Genomic DNA, 23,778 nt, shown 5'->3' with positions numbered 1-23,778 from the left:
AGGAGGTGTGAGTGAGAGACAGAGGACTGACATAGTCCTGGTGGCATGATGTGCACTCAGCTCGTAACACTATTGTCAATTCTAAGTGCAAAAACCTTATGTTGGCTGAGTGTTAAAGCCCTTAGCACGTCTGCCACATAGTTTGCATGTGTGGCAGATCACAGCCTATAAACATCACTAATGCGTTCTACCATGTCCCTCAAGCCACTTATGTGATTTACATTGAGGCAGTGGTTGCTCAACTGGGATACTTGATGCATACATCAGCTTGATAACTGTGATACGTATTGTTTACTATTTAATTGTTTTTTTCATGAGTCTTCTATAGTACGTTATGGAAGATGCTCCTCACATCTCCTTTGAGTCCAGTTCTATGATGTTTCCTGAATTCTAATAGTGCATAGTTATGCAAGTGGTCTTGCTGATGCAAATTAGAACAGCGAGTATGCCTTGAAACTATTTATTTTTGGCTGTCCTGAATGTGTTTTAACCTGACTATCACACTCAAATACAAGAGTTTCTAAAGCAGTGATTTTGCTATCATTAAGTATTTTTCTTACTAAGAATTCTGCTTGTTCCTTCCTAAATCACTGTTCCTTACAGTCTGTTCAGATGTTAGTCGATAGCTCACTTTTTCTCCTGTTTTATTACACATTAATATTGAGAAATAAAATAGCAATTATTTTAAATATGATAAAAACATAACAGTCTACTTTTAGGTGTGAATGGATCTAAATTCTAAACAGGAATTTCTCATTTGTGAAAAAGGATAGCTTTTTATTCCAGCATTTGTGTGTCATTGATAAAAAAAATGTACCAAGTAATCATTTGTATTTTAATCTTTGTTTCTTTTTTCTGTTTTTTTTTTTTTTTTTTTTCTTAATGTCATGACTTTCTTGATATTGGTGTTTTAAGATTACGTCAGTTTTATATGCTGGATCTTATTGTAAGCTCTGTTATAAAAACAATATTTCTGAGCTACTTTATCAACAGTATAAATCCATATGATTATATTTTACCATCCGGAGTGTTCAGATCATCTACTCTCACTACTTAACCTTTATTCTGTATTACGTTTAAGACTGTAAAATATTTCATTTAAAAACTTAAACGATAATGAATAAAACAACTGCTGTTAAGATATCCCTAGGCATCTGTAATATTATAAACAGGAGGAAGTTATTTTGAGGATAGTGATTGCTTACTTAGACCTTGTTTCTTGAGTGAGTGACTCATGCAGTGCTCCTGTGGAGGAATTATTATCATTCTTTGGTGAATCTTTATCTCATCATGGAAAAATAATGTTTCCATAATTCCATTACAGAATTGTTTTGTATTTTATTTTATTCCGTCTAGAACCTACGTCAGTGTTACTGTGTTTTATCTGCAGTTAGAGTTTAACTTTCACCTTTTTTATTAAAACAGATAAGTGAGCTTCTTGGTTATCTTAAAAATGATTAACTTGTAATGCTTTAGATTTATCTACAATAAAATCAAATGGGAAAAGGAATATGGAAGAAAGTAATAAAAAATGAATTGCAAATAAAGACCAACTGTTAGTGCAGATACTGTAACTAGACTCCCACCTGCAGTCTGAATCTAGTCAAACCCACGTGCTTTTCCTTTTTGGGAATCCTATTTCAGTAAATGAAAGATTTAGGGGGTTAGGAGCATTTTGCAGAACTTGAGCAATATTTTATGTGCAAGTTGCTCAGCATTGTTTGGGGTTTGGGGGTAGAATGATTAAAGGGTTGGTTTTCACTTCCTTTTCATTATTTGTATAAAACTTTTAAATTTCTGAATTTTCACCTGAATTTTTCTTCTGTTGCTCCCCCTGCCCCAATTCTCTCTTGGAGTAGACAGTAGTTAGCAACACGGAGGAGGAGCAGGCCATGCATTTTATCCGTGACCGTTTGTGACCATTCAAGTTATAGTTTGGTCTGTTCTCTCAACACTGAAATAAAGTTGGGTTTATACTAAGATACCATCCTGTAAAATGGATGCGTGAAATGCAGACTTCTGCCATTGCTGCTTTACTTGCTTTGGAGCACTGCATCTGGTTTTGTCCAGTGAATGCCACTTACAGCTGTCATAATCAAATTAAGTGAACCAGTGACAATTAAATTGATTTCTTCCATGGGAATAGATCAAAACTTCTGTATGTTTTCATAAAGGCCATATGCTTTGAAAATGAGAAACAGGTGTTGTATTTTTGTTATGTGAGTCATATGTCCAGGCCTGTATACATACGTAGCCAAAGCTTGCTTTCTATGAGAGATTTAAAAAAACAAACAACAACAAAAAAAAAAACGACAACAAAAACTTGTTTGATTGCTTTTAAGGTCAACCCATCTGTGCATAAAAATCTATGGATTTATTAACTTGTGGTTTCAATCTGATATTTGGAATTCTTTTTTGTTTCAGTATGCATTCATATTGAGACGGTCTAGTTAGTGTAATACGTTTTCAATTTAAGCTATTGCCAGCAACTCCTAAAATTCAAGCACAGAGCAGCTAATCCAGGAGAAAAAGTTAACTTCAAGTTGAAGCTTCTGGGAAATTCTATCTCCTGGATTATCTTTTTTTTTTTTTCTTTTTTTAACCTCCAAAGATTGGTTGGAACAGAAAGTGGGGTACTTTAGAGATATTTCTCCCAATGCTGCAGCTGATGGCTGCTGCATGAGGAATTATTACTCAAGTGCCATTAAATGAATGGCCGCTTTGCACAAGAGGAAGTTGTTTAAGGGAAAAGCACTTTCTTTTTCTTTGTAAATCAGTGATTACTAGGGAATATAAAATGGCATTTTCTTCTGTTCTGGCCATTTCTTCTATTCAAGTTGAGATACGTGAACTATGCTTCCAACTACTGCATAAAGGTTCTTAAAGAAAAGTTTTTAGGAGTTTTTGGTCTCTTCTGTCTGCACAGCTGGTAAAGTGGTTAATCTCTATGGCTCGGGTAGCTGGTTTTGACATTTAGTACTTGGATCTCACATTTCAGGAATGTGAGGTCAGAGCTACTAATGGTTCAAGTCCTTGCTTAAAGCTGTCTAAAACTAAGTGAATAGGTAATAGTATTAATATTTGTAATTGGGCTGGTATGAAGTTCGTTTCTTTTGTGGTAAGGGAGCTTGAGGATAACTTAATTTGACAAGATGCAGCTTCTGGTAAAATACCTTTTTAGGAGATCCTGATTTTTATTTCCTTTCTTAAAGCTAAAAACAAATCAAAAACAAGTTCTTCTGTTTCAGTACAGGTGATAGTGGGGTTTTGGTTGTCTGCTTTTTGTTGTTATTGTTTTGTTTTGTTTTTTTTAATTTTTTTTTTCGCCAGTAAAAGTAAATAGTAATATCAAAAGAGGCTAACTAAGGAAACAGAAATGTTTGGGGTTACATCAAGTTATACTGATAAAATATAAGCTAGTCATCTCATTAGCCACCAGTTTTGTAAAAGGTGGCTGTATTGTCTCATATAGTTCTATAAGATCCCTTTATAAGCGAGAGGTCATTCAGCTTGCTTCACTTAGATCCCAGTCATTGAAATGGAGGCTTCCATTTTCCCGTTGACTTGGACAACCAGGTCGGTGTAATTTTCTGGTTTCTGGAGGGCCCGAGTTTGCTAGATAAATAAAAGCTAATGTTTTAGCTATCTCCCTATTGGGGAAAAAAAAAAGAACAGCAGTCTTCCATTCTTCTTTCCATTAACCATCTAAGCTTATCCAGAAGTCTAAAGAAAAAGAATTCAAACCTTCTGAAGGAATTTGCTCAAATCCAAACTTAAGGAAGGGAAAAAAATTACTAGAATTAGGGCTTACTAACAGAAATTAGTAAATAAATGCCTCTGACAAAAGCTATCAGCCATATGAATTAAATGCCATCATTCAAGTATGTTTTCAGTAGAGGGCCAATTCTTGTTCCTCATTAATCCCTCAGCAGATTGAAAGAATGAACTTTGGAAGAAGACTGAAGCTAGGACAATGCTGTTGACTTCTGGTTCTGAATTAGAGTAGAAATAATGACCCTGAACATCAATCTAAGCATGCTGTCCCAACCTACCTCAGCATGTTTTTTTCTCACTCTGATACGACAGTTTTCCTTTTAGCTGTTACTTCTGCATTTAACTATGTCAAACTCTGCTTGAGACTAACCTTAAAGTCTGTTCAGGAGCTTTAGATAATACAGCAAAAGTTTCTCCATTTATCTAGCAGTGAATGCAACATCGAGCAAAGAGATGGAATTTCTACAGCCCTTTACAGCTTACAGTCTGAGTCTTTGAAAAAAAAAAAATATATATATATATATTTATTTATTTATTTATTTTAACTTTGCAGTAATTGAGTAGGGTTGGCTTCAGACAGAATATTGAAACAGCTGGAGGCGTTGCATGATGCTGTGTTTGTACGACATTAAGCCAGTTTCAGGAGATGGTGGATGAGTGCCATACCTAACTGATGTGTAGTTGGTATTGATTTTAATGATACAGGAGAATTGGGAGTCTGTGGTAATAAGCACAATGGATCTCTTTTTTTCCTGTCCAGACACTTAATAGACCTGCAAAATAAATTTCCTCTGATAGAAGTCTGGAAGGCAGCGTCATAAATTATACTAGAAAAGAAATCCAAAGAGGGAGTCCATGTAAAGAGACATTCTGCCCTGCTGTTGCCTTGAGGATGGCAATCTTTGCTGTCTTTGTAGCTGTAAAGCTTAGAGATGTCTCATACTATACAAATACACAGGAGAATAAACTTAAATATGAGGACTCTGTCTGACTCATTTAATATGGTATTTCTGTATGACCACTAATCAGGAAACGAGCTTTTGTGTATGGGGATGGGTGAATAGATTGTAAACTAAAAGAGGAGAAATTTAGATGAGATATTAGGAAATTTTTTATTCAGAGAGTGGTGAGACACTGGAACAGGTTGCCTGGAGAAGCTCTGAGTACTCCATCCCTGGAGGTATTCAGTGGGGCACTAAGAAACTTGTTGAAACTGCTTGTTCTTTTTAAGGTCTATTCCAACCCAAGCCATTTTATTATTCTATTTATATATGTATATATAAATATATAAAATGTTTATAATAATATAAATATATATTATTTATAGATAATATATATATAGCATTATAAAACTGAAATGACTAGAGAGATTTTCCTGATTTTAATATTTTTTTCATTTAATCATACCTATTTGAATTCCTTCATGTGAAAATATTAAGCATTAAAATGAAGTGTATGAAAAGCACTCTTAATACATATTCATAAATTCCGAAAACTACATTCTACTCTCATATGATTTTCTGATAGTATGTCTGTAAACTGTTTTGATTTATTTTACATAATAAAAAGGGAAAGGATAAAGAGTTCAGTTTACTTTTACTTTCTTTACTTGTACTTCTTCCAATCCATACGACTTCATTGAAACAACTTATTCTGTTCTGTTTTGATGAAACAAAGGGTTAAAGTTACAGCTCTGCCCCGAGGAACTTGTAATTTAATTAAAACATACAAAACTACATTCTAAGATCTCAGTGGAGCTATTGCACCTTTTTGACTATGAATTCGTGTGCAATCAGTTGAGGACCCGAGAAACAAATTAGGAAGTGTAATGATCTGATAGACAGTAAAGCTCTCCCAATGAAAATGCTTTCACTGCAGTCAACAGTCCTTGCTTCCTGTTGAAAGGTCTGTGCTGGGGGACCACAATTGGTGAAGTAATACTCTCAAAAGGCCCCCTAAGTTCCATGAAGTGACAGCAGCAGTATACATGTCTTTCTCAGGAATCAGTTAGGAACCAATGAAAATGTAATTCTCTGTATAGACAGCTCCCAGCAAACTCAGATTGCAAATAAGGTTTTACTAGAAAAACACTACTGAAAAATAGATACAGATTATAGAAGAACTTATTTAAGGATGCTTCTCAACTGCTTGGACTATTTGTATATATCTGGAATACAGTAGAGCTGGCGTTAAGCCCCAGTCTGCTGGTAGCTCATGGATGGTTGACTTTAGTTTAAGCCTTTAAGTCCAGTTCTTTGTTCTGCAGTTTTACCAGTGCCTTGTGGAAAGGCATCTTCGAGCATGACTATCTTCTAGGCATGACTGCAGCGAGGTGAATGACAGTGCTGAAACGCATCACACTGTGCAAATAGTATTCAGGAATATCTATCTTAAAATGCATAAATATTCATCTAATTAAAAAATTAATATACATATATACTGCTTATTGAAATTCCTACTGGTATGCTAGATTCATCAGTCTGCCGGAGTTGGAAACTGTGGCATCAAGTACTTAATGAACAGATCCACAAGTAATCTTTAGAAAAAGCCTAGAATTAAGGCTAAATCTGAGGAGCTTTGTACTTCTTATGACATTTTTCCCCCCTTGGCTTTCATATTATAGAAGCTGCATGAAATCAGCAGGAAGTCTTAAACTCCATTCTTGAATGTATTATAAAATACTGCGGAGCAGTACACTTGCTTCTTTTTCAGAATGAGAATGCCTAGTGTTTATTTCCCTAGAAAAATGAGAGTTGGATTTGATATCTTTGCTCTATGCAGTAGATCATCGTTACTAGGAAGAGTTTAGTCTCTTAATAGTACTACACAAATCCTTTCTTCTCAATGGAAAATTTATGAGAACCACTACAAATCTGATGGAACAGAATCAAAACAGTAGGTTCATGGAGTATAAATCAAATAATGTCCTGGAAATAACTATGTTTCAGACTTATTCTCAGTACGTGTTACAATCCTGAAAATAAGAGTTGTGGTGAAATGATTCCTTGTACTTCCCTGTTTTCTTTCCTCATGTTTCTGCTGACAGGCAGCATTTAAAATTCTCCTAACGTACTCTCTCTGCTTCACATGTTGCAGGATTATGACTTGAGCCAGCTCCAGCAGCCTGACACTGTAGAACCAGATGCCATCAAACCTGTTGGAATCAGACGTCTTGATGAAAGGCCAATCCATGCAGAACCTCAGTATCCAGTCAGATCAGCTGCTCCTCATCCTGGGGACATTGGGGACTTCATTAATGAGGTAAAAGAGAGAAAGAGTTTCCATCTCTGGTCTGTAAGGTTTTATATTTTCTTAATTGTACTCTGCATGAGTAGCTATTAAATTTGAACATTATAACTTCTAAAAACTTACTTAAATAATTAAAGTTGTCCTGCTAAATTGAACTAAATACATTCTTTTAAAGTGCAGACAAATTTAATTAACTCATTCAAACAGAAGGAGAAGATATATCAATTAACTTCTGCACATTTGTATTAATTACATTCATAATACGTTATCAGCCGCGACCACAGTATCTTCAAGCAGATTATTCTTTGGGTTCCAAGTAATAAATAGAATAACAAAATTATAGTTTAGCCTAAATTCATTTATTAATTCAGAGTAATTTAATAATAGAAGTAGTTCGTATTCATTTTCCTCAAACATTACCCTTTGAAGCCGGATAGTAGTGGAAATTCTGTACGTTCAGTAAGGCCAGAAGAATTCCATCAAATACGATTAGTGAGCAGGGCAGCTAAATTAAATGTTATGTAAGTGCTTTTAATACTTGTCATAGAGCTTTAAAAGTCTTTGCATTATCTTTGATTCTTCAAATTAATAAAGATAAATGTAAGTAAGATTCAGACTATAACCAGATTATTCACACGTCTGAAAGTAATAATTTACAAATACTTGTTTCATTATTTTAATCACTTGTCAATCTTAAATCATTGATTTTTATGTAACTTATGACAGTAGATGCATTTCTTATGCTCACTGATTACAGAAAAACAAATATTAACCTTATTTTTAAGTTGTAAATTATGGTTTAGTAATTCAGTATTCTGTAGATTAATAGAAGTAAATTATATTCTCTAATTTTCTTGTATCTCTGGCAGTTACTAGGTGGATAAGTATTGAAGAGAACAGTTTTTGCAGATACGTTTCTTGTTGTTTATTTTAAGGGAAAAAGCAGACTAATACACTTAAGTCTCTTCTGTGTTAGCAGGCTATGTAAAATGGAGTTTATCCTTATAAGATACACAGCAATACTATGTAAAGGAAGGTGACTAGCTGTAAGCTATTCCAATTAGATGTTATTTTAAGAGTACCCAGATTTGTGGAAGACCTCTATTAGAATGAAGTGGCTTAGCAAAGTGGATCTTTGCATACCTTGTACTTCTAAATATTTCAAATACATTTGACTTTTGTAATAAAGTAGAGTCATGGAAGAACAAAATGCCCAAGATTGTGTACGCACAAGAACTTCCTTACGGACCCTCATCATCTTCCAGATGATCAGTTTCCCTTTCTACTCTCCTATGAGTGTGCCTGTACGTTCCTAACCTGGCAAGTGCTGGCAAAGAGCCTATGATCTTCAGTACCCTGATTTTCCTCATGTTTGCAGTAGTGTTGACACTTATATGGATCCTAGATGAGAAATGAGGGAGTGATTCTCGACAACCAGAAAAGGGACAGTTTGTCCAGTCTTACACAGTTTTAAAATTACTCAGCAAACTGTTTCAGCAATGCTGTTTTTCAGTATGTTGTCACTCCTGAAGAATCTGTCATAAATGGATAGAAACTGTAGGTTCTATCTTTATTTAACCCCATGTTTATATCTTAGTACCAAGCTAGGAATCATTTTCTTACTGATTTCTGTTGTATTAGCTCAGTACCTTCCTGCATATTTCCTTTTCCTCTTCACCTAAAAAAGAAAGGTTCTTCCAGCTAGTTTTGCATTGTAAAATGATAGCAATAATATAATTCAATCAAAAACAAAATTAACATTAGATTTATACACAAAATTAAAGCATGGAAATTTTATCTGCAGCCTAACTGGTAATCAATTGCTTCCTCATATTGAAAGGAACTACATGATGTAGATTCTATGTTTCAATTATTATATATTTAGCTTCTTTTTGTTGTAAGGAGTTTCTTTCTTAGGATTTTGATTTTGTTTTACTATGGAGCATTTTACCTAACCCTCTCTGAAGTGCACAGTTATTGCCGAGGATTCTTTATGCTCTGTTTTACCAGAACACTGAGCAAAATGAAGATTTTATTTCTCCACAGTAGTTTTATCTCAATTTGTATTATGTCAAAATTTCTCATGGCAAACATGGTTCTAAGAAGTTTATTAGAACAACAAAAAAATTAGTTGTTTGCTGTAGTAGTCACTATTACAGTTAATATTCCAAATAACCAGTATCCTGTGCATAAACATTGAGGCTGCACAGGTTTTCAAATTTGCTTCAGTTAACATTCTTTGCCGCGTGTCGTAAGCAACCCCAGCAAGGCTATGCCTGAACAAATTGTTCAATTTTCAAATCTCTCAGTTTTATGTGGAATAAAAGAAGGGAATGTCTTTTCTAAAGATGCCAGTTTTCTCTTTTAGGATGATAGTTCAGACAGAAGATATGGTAAACTGTGAAAAAGACATAGCAAGATAAGAAATGGTAAAGTTCATACTTCTTTGCATCCGTATTTGGCATGGTTTGGCAAAGAACTTTCTTCCACTGCGACAAGTCACACCGTGACTTCTCTTTTGTTCAGCCCTAACCCAGACCATGTCCCAAATTAACCAATTCACTAGCTGAACAGGGAGGGGCTGCCTTTCAGTTGTCAGTATCTCTGCAACAAAGTTTGCATTTACTCTGCTGGCTTGAAAACATGCAATACTTTTTGGAGATCAGTCCTGTATTTTGGAGGACTTGGCCCCGTTCCCAGAGATGCTGATCACTGAACCTTTGGGATGCTAGCCCAGGTATGGGAATGAATTCTGTCTGTTGAATGCTCACCAGTACCTCAGACACTCAGACACAGTGCCAGTATTGTTCAAACTAGCTACCAAATTACTCCAACTTCTTGGCAAAAAATAACTGTACATCATTTGTGTCAGTTACTAGAGGACTTAGCTACCACCACCTGAGAAAGCATGGGGTATTTTTTTCCTCTTGATCCTATTACAGAGGAACAGAAGGTGAAAAAGACCTAGTGGATCATCTTTTTTCTGTTTGGCTGTGCTTACTTTGTTTCTTGCAGTGTATTATTTTCCAGCTGTCATCAGTTGTATTGTCTACCTAATTCAATGAAACGTGTAAGTATGAGTATTTTGTAGTGTTCTAATAACTTCTCATTGGAAAAACAAGTTAGAAGTATGATAAAGCCTTCAAGTATTTTTATTACACTTGCAAAGTTAAAATAAAACATGAACTTTGTAAAAAATAAGAAGGTTCCAGAGGTGCCTTATAATCAAAATATGTTTTGCAGGCATAATCTAAATGACCTTGGGGACTTTCTTGTTTTGTCTGTTTAAGAGGATAGATGAATCTCTAGTTTAAGGGAGCGACAGAAAAACTTCCTTTTCTTCCAGTTCAGTATACAAACAAGTCATGTGTTATTAAGAATCCTCCGTAGACACTGTTTTCCATTTTGAGCTTTTTAAAACATAACCTACAGAATGTGAACCATAATTAATGCTAAGAGTATTCAGGATTTGCAGGCAGTATAAATCAGACCTGTTTGAAGAAGCTTTGTTAAGCTCATTTTCAAAAATCACCTATGCTGTCCCTAGAAATCTTATTGTGGTGGAGAGTTTGTGAATAAGAATATATTTCTAATCAATAGAGGACATAGCTTGAGGTAAATTAAATCACAAACTGAAGGTAACTAGTGGAAACTGCAGGTTTTCAAGATCAGGAATCGGTAATCGAAACAACAGAAAATCCACTGTTCTGAAGTTCTTGAGCACCTCTGAGAAATACTGAGGAATCTTTTGAGGAGTGGTTGACAATATCACTCCAGCAAAAACAGTGTGAGTAGTCGCTGGGAATCATTTTTCCCTTCTCAGTCATGCCAGTAGAGCACTTTGTGGTACTGGAAGGAATGGCATAGTAAGCAAAAAGATGGCAATACTAAAACTAAGGGGAGTTTCATAAGCCAGTTTCATTGCCAAAGCTGACATCAAGCATCTCCAGCTTCAGACATGCTGTAGTACCCAGCAGTTCAGAAAATACGCTTAGCAGAAGGGATGTAAAAAGTTGTGCTATTTCTTAATCAACATGCCATACGAATATGGCAGAGAACTTTGTTGTCTTAAAGTTTATTATATCTAGAGTCTGAGGAATTGTTAATTGTAATAAATCAGTATCCTGTGCTTGACTGGCTGTTCCCAGGCAGAACTGCAGGGAAGTAACATTTCGTCTCCAAACCCCCTTTGTAAATGACTTTTACACAGAAACACCTGAGATTCCTACCTCAGCACTCCTTAAGTATTCACCCTCCTTGTCACCTCTGTACACAAAAAGCATGGGAGTACATCACCCCAAGCAGGCTTAAGTGAAGGTGCGAATACTATAAGGACTGCTGAAGACTTAAATTTAGATTTCTGCTTCAGCAGCAGAAATAAAGATAAAGCCTTAGAACTGTTTGAAGCTTTGAAGCTGGACGAAGGAAATCTTCCAACATATACTTGCTGTTGCCTTTTAGGAATCTTGAATCGTTTGCCCTTATTGTGGCTGTCAAGATGGAAAACTCCAAAGAGAAAGATAACAAGCATCACCAATTATTCTTATCAGATAATTCAAAATTATGCTTCTAATACTGGCTATTAATAGCGTGCTTGATGTTGTTGTACTATGCGAAACGATCGCTTTAAATCCAAAATATGTTCTTGATTGGAGGTCATTAGTTTGATAATTATGCTGGGCCTCTCCAGCATTGATTTGCAAAACTATTTTAGGTACATTTTGCACACTTCTGAATGATTTAGATGCTAATAATCAGGTTTCTTTTATTGATACTATATGTTTTAATTAATGAATTCAGGTATATATATTTATAAGGAAAAAAATTCAGACATTTGTTATGTCACATTCTTGTCATGCACTGTTTGGTTTAAAACATACATTTGTAAAAATGGCATCTTAAATAATTCAAAGGAGATACAATCCTTCAAAAAAAGAATAGAAGAAAGCGATTTTTCAAAGAAATAAATGAGCATCAAAAATTAGCAGGAAAATTGGCACAAATTGCACTGGTTAAAATTAATCTAACAGTGAGCAACTTGAAGCCTTAGCTGAGGCTGAAAGAACCTTGGCAGTCACATTATTCCTCATCAATAGCTGCCAGAATAGATCCATCCTGAAAGTGGAAGATCTTGAAAAATCATTGCTAATCCTGTGGAAGAAACTACAGGGCTGAAAAAATCCAAAACACAAGAGGGCTTGCATTTGCTTATAACTGTAGCCTGTTATATTCAAGCCGTAAGTCTTTCCAGGCTAAGTGTGGCTCACCACAGAGTAATTGCTTTATATTCTTTAAATTTACTGTTTAGGTTTGAACTTACGTTAGGAGGTTTGAACAGAGGAGTCACTCCTCTGGAAGAAGTGTGGTTCTTGCTCTACTTTTCCCTGGCTCAGTTTGCTTTGGTTTTAGTTTGGGGTTATTGAGCTTCAGAGGGTAGAAGTTTAAAATTACTGAAGACCTAATATTTGTGTGTTTATAGCTTGAATACTTTCAAACAAGGAAGCAAAAATGGCTATATTGATGCATTTAGCTTTCGCGTCTCTTTTTGTGTGTGTTTTATGAGGAGCAGGTGGAATCTTATGGGTGGTAATGGCAAAACACATGCGGCTTAAGCCAACATATTGTACCTTTATCTCACAGCAGCCTACAGAGGCACATGAATTTTGCAGAACTAACTAAATACAGCTCTTGGCACACACAGATGGACTGCAGGCCAGCAGTGTCAGTGGATATGTTATTGGCCATGTGAGATAGCTGTTAAAGCAAATCTTTGCAAACATGCCTATTTCTCCTTCCCCATCTGTCTATTTAACCAGTCCCATATTGCTCATGCCTCAGGTTGTGAGCTGTACAGCTCAGAAACTGTATATTTATTAGCATCATTCCAAGTTCAGTGATGTTCTCTTAAGATTTTGTTAGAACAGTGTGTGCAGTTGTTCCAAAACTTCCAGCTTTAAATGCTGGAAATGTGTCCATTTTAAAGGCAATTGGAATACGTTTTTGCTGGAGTTACAGAGACATGAACCATGCCGTTCTGGTTTATATGAACTGTAGAAGAACAAGAACGGTATTTTCTCGAGTGGTGGCTGGTAGATAACAGCAATGCAATGTTCCAGTTACGTGTTGCCTCACTGATACAGAACTTAACCTTTTTTTCTCTCTCTCTCGTTATTACAGGGACTTAAAGCAGCCGACAATGATCCTACAGCCCCACCATACGATTCCCTCTTAGTCTTCGACTATGAAGGAAGTGGCTCCACTGCTGGATCCTTGAGCTCTCTTAATTCCTCAAGTAGTGGTGGTGAGCAAGACTATGACTACCTAAATGACTGGGGCCCACGTTTCAAGAAACTTGCTGACATGTACGGTGGAGGTGATGACTGAACTTCAAAGTGAACTTTCTTTTTGGACAAGTACAAACATTTCAACTGATATTCCCCAAAAGCATACAGAAGCTAGGCTTTAACTTTGTAGTCTACTAGCACAAGTGCTTGCTGAAGGCTTTGGCATAGGCTGCAAACCAATTTGGGCTCCGTGGAATATCAGTGATCCAATGCTGTTTGGAAAAAAATATTGAGCTCAGTTACACTTGAATTTTACAGTACAGAAGCACTGGGATTTTATGTGCCTTTTTGTACCTTTTTCAGATCGGAATTAGTTTTATGTTTAAGGCTTTAATGGTACTGATTTATGAAATGATGCATTAAAGAAACAAGATATGTTGGGGTGGGGAGGAGTAAGGTGAATCACAATATGCTTCAATATGCTTTTGTTACATCGCATTGCTTTTATTAAAATAAGGAGACTGAAAATTAAAAAAAAATAATCCTCATGGAACAATTTTATTATGTGGAAGAGAAGACCATGAGGTGGAACAGTGTACATTACTTCTAGTTTTAGATGTTAGGGGATTTTTTTCACTAAAATTCTAAAACTTATGCAGCTGGTTGCAAATAAAGGGAGTTTTCATATCACCAGTTTGTAGCAGAATTGATTTTTTTTTTTTTTTCCTTATGCTAGAATGTTAGACACATTTTGGTCGCAATCCATGTACACTTTTTTCTTTTTTTTTTTTTTTTTACTTTCTAGTACTTTTTTCCCACTTCACTGTAAAAATGGTATGTGTACATAATGTTTTATTGGCATAGTCTGTGGAGAAGTGCAGAAACTTCAGAACATGTGTATGTATTATTTGGACTATGGATTCAGGTTTTTGCATGTTTATATCTTTCGTTATGGATAAAGTATTTACAAAACAGGTTGCAAACAAGTGACATTGAATCAATTGTTGAACTGTAGTTAGAGTACTCAATATTTTTTTTATTTTTATTTTTATTTTTTTTTTTTGTTGTTTGGGGAGGGAAAAAAGTTCTTAGCACAAAAGTTTTACATAATTTGTACCAAAAAAAAAAGGGGGGGGGGGGGGGGGAGGGAAGTTGGCCTAATACTGGTGGCACGAGTAAATATACGGTATGTTTTGGGGGTGGGGAGGGAAGGGGGAAGGAGCTTTCAAACTGGAGAGACTTCTGAGAACAGCTTTGCCTCTGTATTGTGTACCAGAATATGAATGATACACCTCTGACCCCAACGTTCTGAATAAAATGCTAATTTTGGATCTGGTGCTTGGTTTTGGCAGTTTTTTTCCTACCTGGTAAGTCCTGAGCATAGTAAATAAAACATACACAAAGCACATTTGAATTGTGGCCAGTGTGCACTTCTTGCGCATTCAGTACTGCTGGACTGAAAATCAGCTGCCCAGAGGAGAAACTTCGGCATGGATTGGGAAGCTGAGTTCTCAGGTGAAGCAGAGTGATTGTGCCATTGCTGGGAATTCAGAACTTCCAGTTCCATGAAGGTGACTCTTTGGTTTAATGTACTTTATCTAAATAATAAATCTTTGACCATTTTTGGCTCATTTCTCGATTGGTTTTGTGCTGATGCTGCTGGTTGTGTAAACAAGTAAGTTGCAGATCCTGACCGCCGTCTGCTGCCTGAACTCTGAAGTAAAGACAAGGCCCCTGTTAACTTGGTGCACGCTGGCTCACGTCCCTCAAGGAGAATGCTGACAGTCATGGAAAACAAGTCCTTTTAGGAGATTAGTCATTACCAGACACATTTCTAACCTGTTACAGTGATTTATTTGCAAACAAAGCAAGCGCAGTAGGTGCAGTAATTCTGCCTTCCATTCACTTGCAACAGTCTGTTCAGCTTTAAAGTCTACATTTACACTCATTAGGAGCCTAATTGTGAGCAGTGTGAAGTCTGTACTCAGCAGAAACACATTTCTACAGCCTGTTGAGAGAATTGGAGCGACGGGAGGAGATCCAGGCAAGTAGTGCAGCAGCCTTATCATTGGGAAGGCTTGGGAAGCTCTGGGTGATGCTCTTCAGCATGGTGCCAATTCAGTGCTTCCTCAGCACTCTGACTGCAATTTACTTAATGTCATTGTGTTTTCCAGAGGTGAGCCCTGAAATCAGAGTCAGCATTATGTGCTGCATATGGCTGTAAATTACAAAGTGTGATATATCTTCCTCTCTGAAGCTTTTCACGGGCACGTCTCCTTTCTTTCTCAATCCTGATGATGCTGTGAATCCCCCTCAGGTTGAGATAGATCCTTCTTGTCTGCATACCTAACCGCTATTTATCTCGTGAGCCAGTAACTATAGCTTGATGCTGTAACAAACCCTTAATTTTTCAGTAATGTGTCAAAACTATCACTGAGATTTTTTTAAGCTATTTTCATGTTAATTAGCAGGGTGGGGAAAAAAAAATAAGAAAAATCTGGCTATGCATAATTAAGGAAGGAACTCTTGATAAAAGGCAACATTGAAACTGCAGAAGCATGTTAAGTAAGCAAAAGGCCACTATTGGCATGTTGATTTTTGTCCAACTTCTGTGATTTATGCAAAAACAATAATCCTGTTGTTCCTGCTGTTTGGAACCAAAGGAACTGAAAATGCTAGATTATTTAATTGAGATTGAATGCTAAAAGATAAGGAGAGATTTGTGAGATTTCCAGGTTTGACTGTAGTCCATTATGTTGTTTAAAGATGGTAGGTTTTGTCTTTTATGAACACTCAGCTCTCTTGGACAGGAATAGGAGCTCATATGTTTTGAGTGTTAATATATCCATTTATCTCTGTCTTGATCAGACAATTTTATAGTTCTGTCTACAGCTGCTTTGCTATTCTAGCAATGGTTCTCAAACCCAGTGTTAGGTCAGTTTTAGGTCTACTGAACAGAGCAAAGGGTAAAACTTTTTTTGTACATCTCAAATGCTTTTACAAGGGAAAAAAAAATGTGTTCAAACTGATCCTCATTATCCAGCTTCAGGTTTATTGCTATTATAGAAATGTGGAAGTGGTTTTTAGTCACATATACATAAATCTCAGAGGACTGAGAGGAAGAAGATGGTCAACGTGTAGATGCTGCAGTTTCGAGAAATTCTGGTTGCATGTTTTGGAAATGAGATTTAGCAGTGATAAGTAATGCTTTTGTCTTGTAGACATTGTATCCAAGGGAAGGTGCTGACAAGGAATTGGGCTTTAGGAACTTTCCTGTCTCGCCCTTTCCGCAGTTCGTATTTCCTTTCAATGGTAGTTCCTCATACACTATGTCCTTCTGAAATTAAGAGGCTGGAAAGGCGAGGAGCAGGGTCTTTGTTGAGGACGAATATGACATTCCTATGACATAAATAGACACAGAAGACCTTACATACAGATAGATCTAGCTTTCTGTGTTTATTCTGAGATTGCCAAGTATACTGGTGAAGGATCATGGAATCCTAGAATGGCCTGGGTTGAAAAGGACCAGAATGAACATCTAGTTTCAACCCCCTGCTATGTGCAGGGTCGCCAACCAGCAGACCAGGCTGCCCAGAGCCACATCCAGCCTGGCCTTGAATGCCTCCAGGGATGGGGCATCAGCCATTTAATTTAGTGTCTGAATTTGCATACAGCCTCCTTGGCAACCTGTCCCAGTGCTTCACCAACCTCTGTGCAAAAAACTTTTTTCTAATACCTAACCTAAACCGCCCGTCTTAGTTTTAAACTATTCCCCCTTGTCCTATCACTGTCCATCCTTGTGGAGTTTGAAACTACTCAGACTGTAACAGGCTAAAAACCATACTTAGGCTTCCTCTACGTAGCTCAACTAAATTATAGTAGAGCTCTCAACTGGTGACAACATTGTCAGTGATGCTGCTGCTGTGTAGTGCTGTAGCACTGTTACAGTCTAGGTGTAAATCTCACTGTGATCTTTCTGAATTACAAAAGACCCACATAAATCAGTTTGATAAGGCAGGCAGTAAGCACTGGCTTCTTCTGCTCCAAATTATTTTGTCTTCCCTGACTCTGCTTTATAAAATGTTTATAAATTCATGTAAATTTTAAATGAAAGATGTTTAATTTAGTGTCTGAATTTGCATACAGAAGATGTTTCACAGTTGCGAACAAAAACATTTTAGACAGCTATTTGCCTCCTTTTGGTGCCGAAGTAGCAAAGTTTGTTCTGATGCTAAAAGCCATATGAAGTCCGCTTCTTGGGAGCTCTGGTTCTTGCTGTATTGTATTTCTGGAACCCCATCAAGTTCCTAACCCTGAAGAGAGTTTGTCTTACTGCAACTGGGCCCTATTCACCTTATGTGTTACGGGTGTTTTCTGCTAGTGATTAGGCACAAATTACTGAAAGGGTCTTTCCAACATGTCTAGTCATTCAGGATGTCCAGGTAAGCCACTGCCAATTCTTACCTTAGAAAACTACTTGCAGCATTCTAAGGAGCCTTCTTCCTAGCAGGAGTAGCATGGTTTTAGCATATTTACTTTTCTGGGCCAGGAGTATGAAAGCAGAGTACCTGACTGCTGTTAACTTGGTCAATATTAATTATTCAAATAAAATGCAGCAAAGTCATTTAAATGCACCACTACACAAAACACAATGGCGTATTTTATACACGTTGCTTTCTTCATTCAGCCAGAGATGATGTACTTCACATGGTGTCCTTCCTATCTTCATCTTCTTTACGTAAGTTTTGTTTCCTTTAATTTGCTGTGGGCAAAGATCATAGAATCATAGAATCACAGAATGGCGTGGGTTGAAAAGGTCCACAATGATCATCTAGTTTCAACCCCCCTGCTATGTGCAGGGTTGCCAACCAGCAGACCAGGCTGCCCAGAGCCACATCCAGCCTGGCCTTGAATGCCTCCAGGGATGGGGCATCTACAACCTCCTTGGCAACTTATTCAAGTGGATCTTTCCCAGGAATTTCCTTAAAGCATAACATACCTGTTTTTTGCTTAGTGTGTGCACAGAAAAAGTGGGAATAATGAGGAAGTTTTGGGAATAATTAGGAGTTTTCCCCTGAACAACGAAGCCCAGATGGGAAACAACATAATAGGTTAGAAATGCTGAGTACTTCTGGGGATTCAAGGTACTTTCCATCATACAGGCAGGGAAAGAGCATTGCTCCTCTGTTTGGGACCCTTTGATTAACCACTGCAAGGCCCTCCTTAACTAACCTGCTGCTTCTGAAACGGACAAACTGCTTTTGTCAGCATAATGGAGAATTTGAAGATGCCTCTTCTCTGGAGCTTCTGCTGTAATGACACTGCCCTTCATTATGGGGTAAGTTTCACCGTGTTTTACCCAATGTTTTCACTCTGTTCACCAAGATAGTTGAACAGCGCAAAAACTGAAATCAGACTGCACGTTCTTCAACTGGCAGCCTCACAGAATCAAGCCCTTAGTCTTGTTTTGGTTTGGTGGTTTTTCTTTAGAGATGAGGATGTGTTCTCAACATAGCAATAGCTGGAAGGACTTGGCTTTGTTTTAAATATTAGTATCCAAAACAGTATTTTTCCCCTGAAGCCTCTGTGGGTTTCTAAAATCTAAAAATGCAGAAATTGCCAGGAATATTGTAGCAATGTTTATTCATATGCTCTTTTAATTTTTCTGGCACAGAAGGGCACGAACTAATGTGGTGACAGTGGGAAGTTGCAGCCCCCAGAGATCTTTTAGGTAAGATTAATGAGGAGGATGAAGTAGGCATGTGTTCTCTGAACTGCTCTCTGAACAACTCTGGCTGTAGAGAATGCATATATGTACATGTGTTTGTAATGAAGTGCTGGCACTCAGAAGGTCATAGACTCATGGAATAGCTTAGGTTGGAAGGCACCTCAAAGCCCACCCAGTCCCAACCGTGCATGGGCAGGGCTGCCACCCAGCCTCTCAGCTGCCCAGGGCCCCATCCAACCTGGCCTTGAGTGCCTCCAGGGATGGGGCACCACAGCTTCTTTGGGCAGTTGTGCCAGTGCCTCACCAACCTGTAAAGCATTTCAACCTAACGTCTTATCTAAATCTCTTCTCATTTAGTATAAAACCATTCTCCCTTGTTCTTTCACTATTAGATTCTGTAAAAAGTCAGTCTCTCCCCTGAATACAAGCTCCTTTTAAGTACTGGAAAGATGTACATGTAATCACAGCTCTATCAGCCCTGTTCTCTGCACACACATGAGCCACCCAAACACAAGCCCTGGAACATAGCTGGATGGAGCTTATGGGCACTTACTTCCTTTCCTCCCCGGTGGTCTCTTATCACCTTTATAATCAGATGCTACCTGGACAAGATGGACAGTATGTTGCCAATGCTTTTTTCATTCTTCTCATCCTCGCACCCTGTAAGAGAGTGATTTTTCCAAAGTATTTAGGAACATTGATCTGGAATTACTTTTGCTACTTGCTGCTATTTCCCCCTGCTTGTATATTTATTAAGCCCTTTTGGCTTGGGTAGGATAAATTCTGTCCTTCTAGATCTCTTGACAAGCCTGAGAGAATATTTCTGCATTCTCCCTTCTCCTTTCCAATTTTGTTTTCCTCTGATTTCAGACCTTTGATCCATCTCTCATAAGTAAACTAAATGGTCAACATCTTCCTTGAATCAGCTTTTATCAGATTTTATTTTCCTTTTCCAGTGGGAAATGTCGTGTTGACTCCATATTCTTTTTTTTCCCTTCACTTGGCTTTTATTTATTACTGTTTCTTAAAATATATTTCTTTTGAGAGGCTTTTTTTTTTTAATACGTGGATGCATTTGTAAACCTTTTAGTGGCATGCATTTATGCAATTTACTGAAACCACCTCCAAGTTGTTCACCCCCTCCTGCAGAGCCTAAATACAAGTTCTGAAAGCAACATATTTAGCTCTGGGTATGAATAATGAATATAGAATTGTGTGAATTACTTTTATACTTCTGCTTCTGAAGATAAAATTTATTGATGTGGTATTGGTGTATAAAGATAGACAGATCTGTGAGCCCTCCCCTTCTGTGTTCCATGTTACAGAAGTTTGATTATTACATTACATTTGTTATCTGCAGTACTGCAGGGTGAGCTTATAAAAACCCAGCTGTCTCTGTGCTCTATAAATCAAAAGTAATGGCCAGATAATCAAAATTATGTTCCAATTCTAGAACATTCATTACTGGTGGCATTGTATAAAGGAGATATAAAAACAAGCGGAGTTTTTGTACCAGGATGATTAGAGGGAATTACATTAAAAATGTAGAATCGTTACTGGTATGTTTTGACTCGAAGTTAATAAAGAGCAGTTTGCTCAGCACGGTTATTTTAAGATAAATGGGAAAAAAAAAAAGAAATTAATCGTTTACCTGACCTAATCAGGAAGCAATTTTCAGTGCCCCATCTTTTTTGAGAACTGATTTTTTCCTCATTTGGGCAGAATGAAGGAAATCAAGAAAAATGACTAAAAGAAGTAAATCCGATCCTTAAAAACTCATCATGGACTGGGAGAGGCAACTTCAAAGACTTGCTCTACTGTTGTGTCTCATAACAGAAGAATTCCAGGCTATTGCCTCGCTTTTTGATCTTCCCATTTTTTATGTGAAAAGAATTCACGCTGACTAGAGCCTGAATAATCTGACTGCAGAGCATCTGAGTCCAAGCTCTAAATCTGAATTAGTTGCTTTGGTGTTTCCTATTGTTCCCTGTTGGTGTGACTAATTAAATATTTGCTGTTCTTTATAAAGGACTTTAAAGCCTAAATCACTATTTGGGGAGTAAAAAATACTGGTCCCTGCTCAAGAATGAAGAATTTTCCCTTGGTAGTTTATATACTGAGAGAATGCTCTGATCATTATTTCGAAACTGGCCATGAAAATCTCTGGAAAGTTCTAGATTTTATCTTGAAGGACACACATGAAGAATTATTTGTGTGTATTCAAAAAATAAATTGTTTTCTGGACAACACTAGACCAGAGTTTTTACAATCCATTACTACTTGCCCTGCAACTTCTCATTCAAGAGATTGCAATATGGCTTTCATAGGAGACAAGTACCACAAATTAGTATTTTGAGAACCACCTTCAGTGGAATGAAAGACAGTGCTGACCTTTAAGATCACCTAGTTCCAAAGCTACTGTTATAGACAGGGACACTTCCCACTAGATCAGGTTGCTCAAAACCCCATGCAGCCTGGCCTTGAATACCTTCAGTGAGGGGGAATCCACAATCTCTCCGGGCAGCCTGTTCCAGTGTCTCACTGCCCCCGCAATAAAGAATTTCTTCCTAATATCTAAATCTAATGTCTTCCTAAAATTTAATTTATCCCTCTTCCAGTTTAAAGCCATTCTCCTCTTGTCCTTTCACATGCCCTTATAAAAAGTCCCTCCCCAGCTTTCTTGTAGGCCCCCTTCAGGCACTGGAAGGCCACTACAAGGTCTCCCTGGAGCCTTCTCCAGTCTGAAGAGCCCCAGCTCTGTCAGCCTAATCTTGTGGGGGAGGTGCTCTAGCCCTCTGATCATCTTCATGGCCCTCTTCTGGACCTGCTCCAACCTCTCCACGTCCTTCTTGTGCTGATGGCCCAGAACTGCGTGCAGTACTCCAGGTGGGGTCTCACAAAAGCAGAGTAGAGGGGGCAGAATCACCTCCCTCGACTTCCTGGTCATATTTCTCTTGACGTAACCCAGGATACGGCTGGCCTTCTGGGCTGCAAGCACACATTGCCAGCTCATGTTGAGTCTTTCATCAACTGACACCCCCTCCCCACCCCCCAGATCAGATTCTTCTCTTCGGGGCTGCTCTCAAGCTGTTCTCTGCCTAGCCTCTACATGTGCTTGGGATTGCCCCTACCCAGGTTCAGGACCTTGCACTTGGCCTTGTTGAACTTACTGAGGTTGGTGTGGACCCACCTTCTCAAGCCTATCCAGGTCCTTCTGGGGGGCTTCTCTTCCCTCTAAGTCATCCATCAGGTCAAGTTCTCATGAAAAATTTTACCACTCAGTAGAGTCAACATGTCTACTAGAGTAACACAATGCAAATATGAGAGTAGCAGAATAAAGACCTTCAGAAGTAGGTTCACACACGAAGCTCCTGAGTCAATAGAGATGTACTCGTGATTATTGTATATGCCCTCAAAGCAGCATTCAGTTTAAAGAAAACATTTATGGCTGTAATATTCCTGCAGCCAGTATGATACTATAAAAAGCAAAACTGCCTTGAATAATCAGTAATATAACCTTGAATACATTTGTTTTGGAAAGTATAGACTGACATAACAATTCCAAGTTGTTACGAGTTGTCAATTGACTTCTTTTTGAAAAATGTCCTTTAATAACTTTGTTTATTACCACTCATATTTGGTGAGGTGCTATGTTTGCTGAGCTCTGACACATGCTGAGATGCCAGGTGACCCTGTTTAAATGAGCTTTTACAGAAATCTGTTTCAGAACTGAATTTTTGAAAGAGAATTTTGATGGCAATATTGTTAGTTGATGGTCTTAAAGAGTACTAGATGCTCAGACATTTAGTAGGTCACAGGAACACATGATCTGCTGCCATTCTAGAGGAGACAGCAAAGACCACTCCATTAAATTGGATTTCAGCACTGCCTCAGCCATACATACAGTTGTAAAAAAGAATGTGGTAAAACAGGGCTCTGTTTATCATTGGTCTATGAGCCACAATTCCTCATCATTTAATACAGCTGCACAGTGATGGTGATTTTTACATGGGCAAGATTCATAATCAGAATCAAATACAAAATTAGACTTCCCTGAAGATCAACAGAAAGTTACTTGTCCCTCTCAATTCACATTACTATATTATACATACTTGTATTTGGGCATCTTGCTAATGAGGAGATATTCTTTATTACTGAAAATTCTTGCGAGTCCTATGAGTGTTGACTTTTGTCATTTTGATGTAACGCTATGGGGGGGACCCTCTCTCACCACCCCAAAAAAAAAAAAAGGTCTTGTGAATGTGCGTTTAGTAGATAATATAATGAAATTAGAGTAGGGAGGGGCAGATTATAATGGTATCTGTTGACAACAGTATTTAAGTTTTCCCATTGTAGAAAATCAAAGAGATGCTTCATGACAGCAACATCTTATTGTGAACATTTTGTTAAATTCTAAACATGCATCAAAAGAGGTGCCATTTTGGAACTGGGGGAGCAGGGGAGGAATGGGTACTTTCACATTCATGAAGATTTGGGACTTGTGACCCCCGTCAGTGAAAATGAAATTGCTAATGTCAACTCATCTCTGACAGACAGCACCTTGCACTGATTTTATACATAATTCAGTGCAATTGACAGCCATTTCAGGACAAGCTGGAGACTGATGTGTTACGTAGGCTAAATTGCTTCTCCCTTCTGTAAAAGAGGGTCCCTTGAGGCCATGATTTATGTTTAATGGTGTGACAGTTGGGACTGCGAAGAATCAGGACTATATTATGGCTG

The 23,778-nt window shown here is 37.6% G+C and overlaps 1 protein-coding gene across 2 annotated transcripts in view; it reads left to right on the top strand.

Annotated features, from left to right (window-relative positions):
* The window catches only part of CDH2 (cadherin 2), a 113,257-nt gene extending 99,260 nt beyond the window's left edge, over positions 1-13,997 (top strand). For both annotated transcript variants that reach the window (XM_085220936.1, XM_085220935.1), the window contains 2 exons: positions 6,871-7,035; positions 13,201-13,997. In XM_085220936.1, coding sequence (XP_085077062.1) covers positions 6,871-7,035; positions 13,201-13,407 — 372 coding nt within the window. In that variant the 3' untranslated portion in view covers positions 13,408-13,997. The remainder of the gene's footprint in view (positions 1-6,870; positions 7,036-13,200) is intronic.
* Positions 13,998-23,778: the final 9,781 nt, after the last annotated feature.

The sequence above is a fragment of the Meleagris gallopavo genome, chromosome 3 (genome assembly GCF_905368555.1).
Source record: "Meleagris gallopavo chromosome 3, MGAL_WU_HG_1.1, whole genome shotgun sequence".
NCBI classification, from domain to species: domain Eukaryota; kingdom Metazoa; phylum Chordata; class Aves; order Galliformes; family Phasianidae; genus Meleagris; species Meleagris gallopavo.
This window is presented reverse-complemented; position numbering and strand designations above follow the sequence as displayed.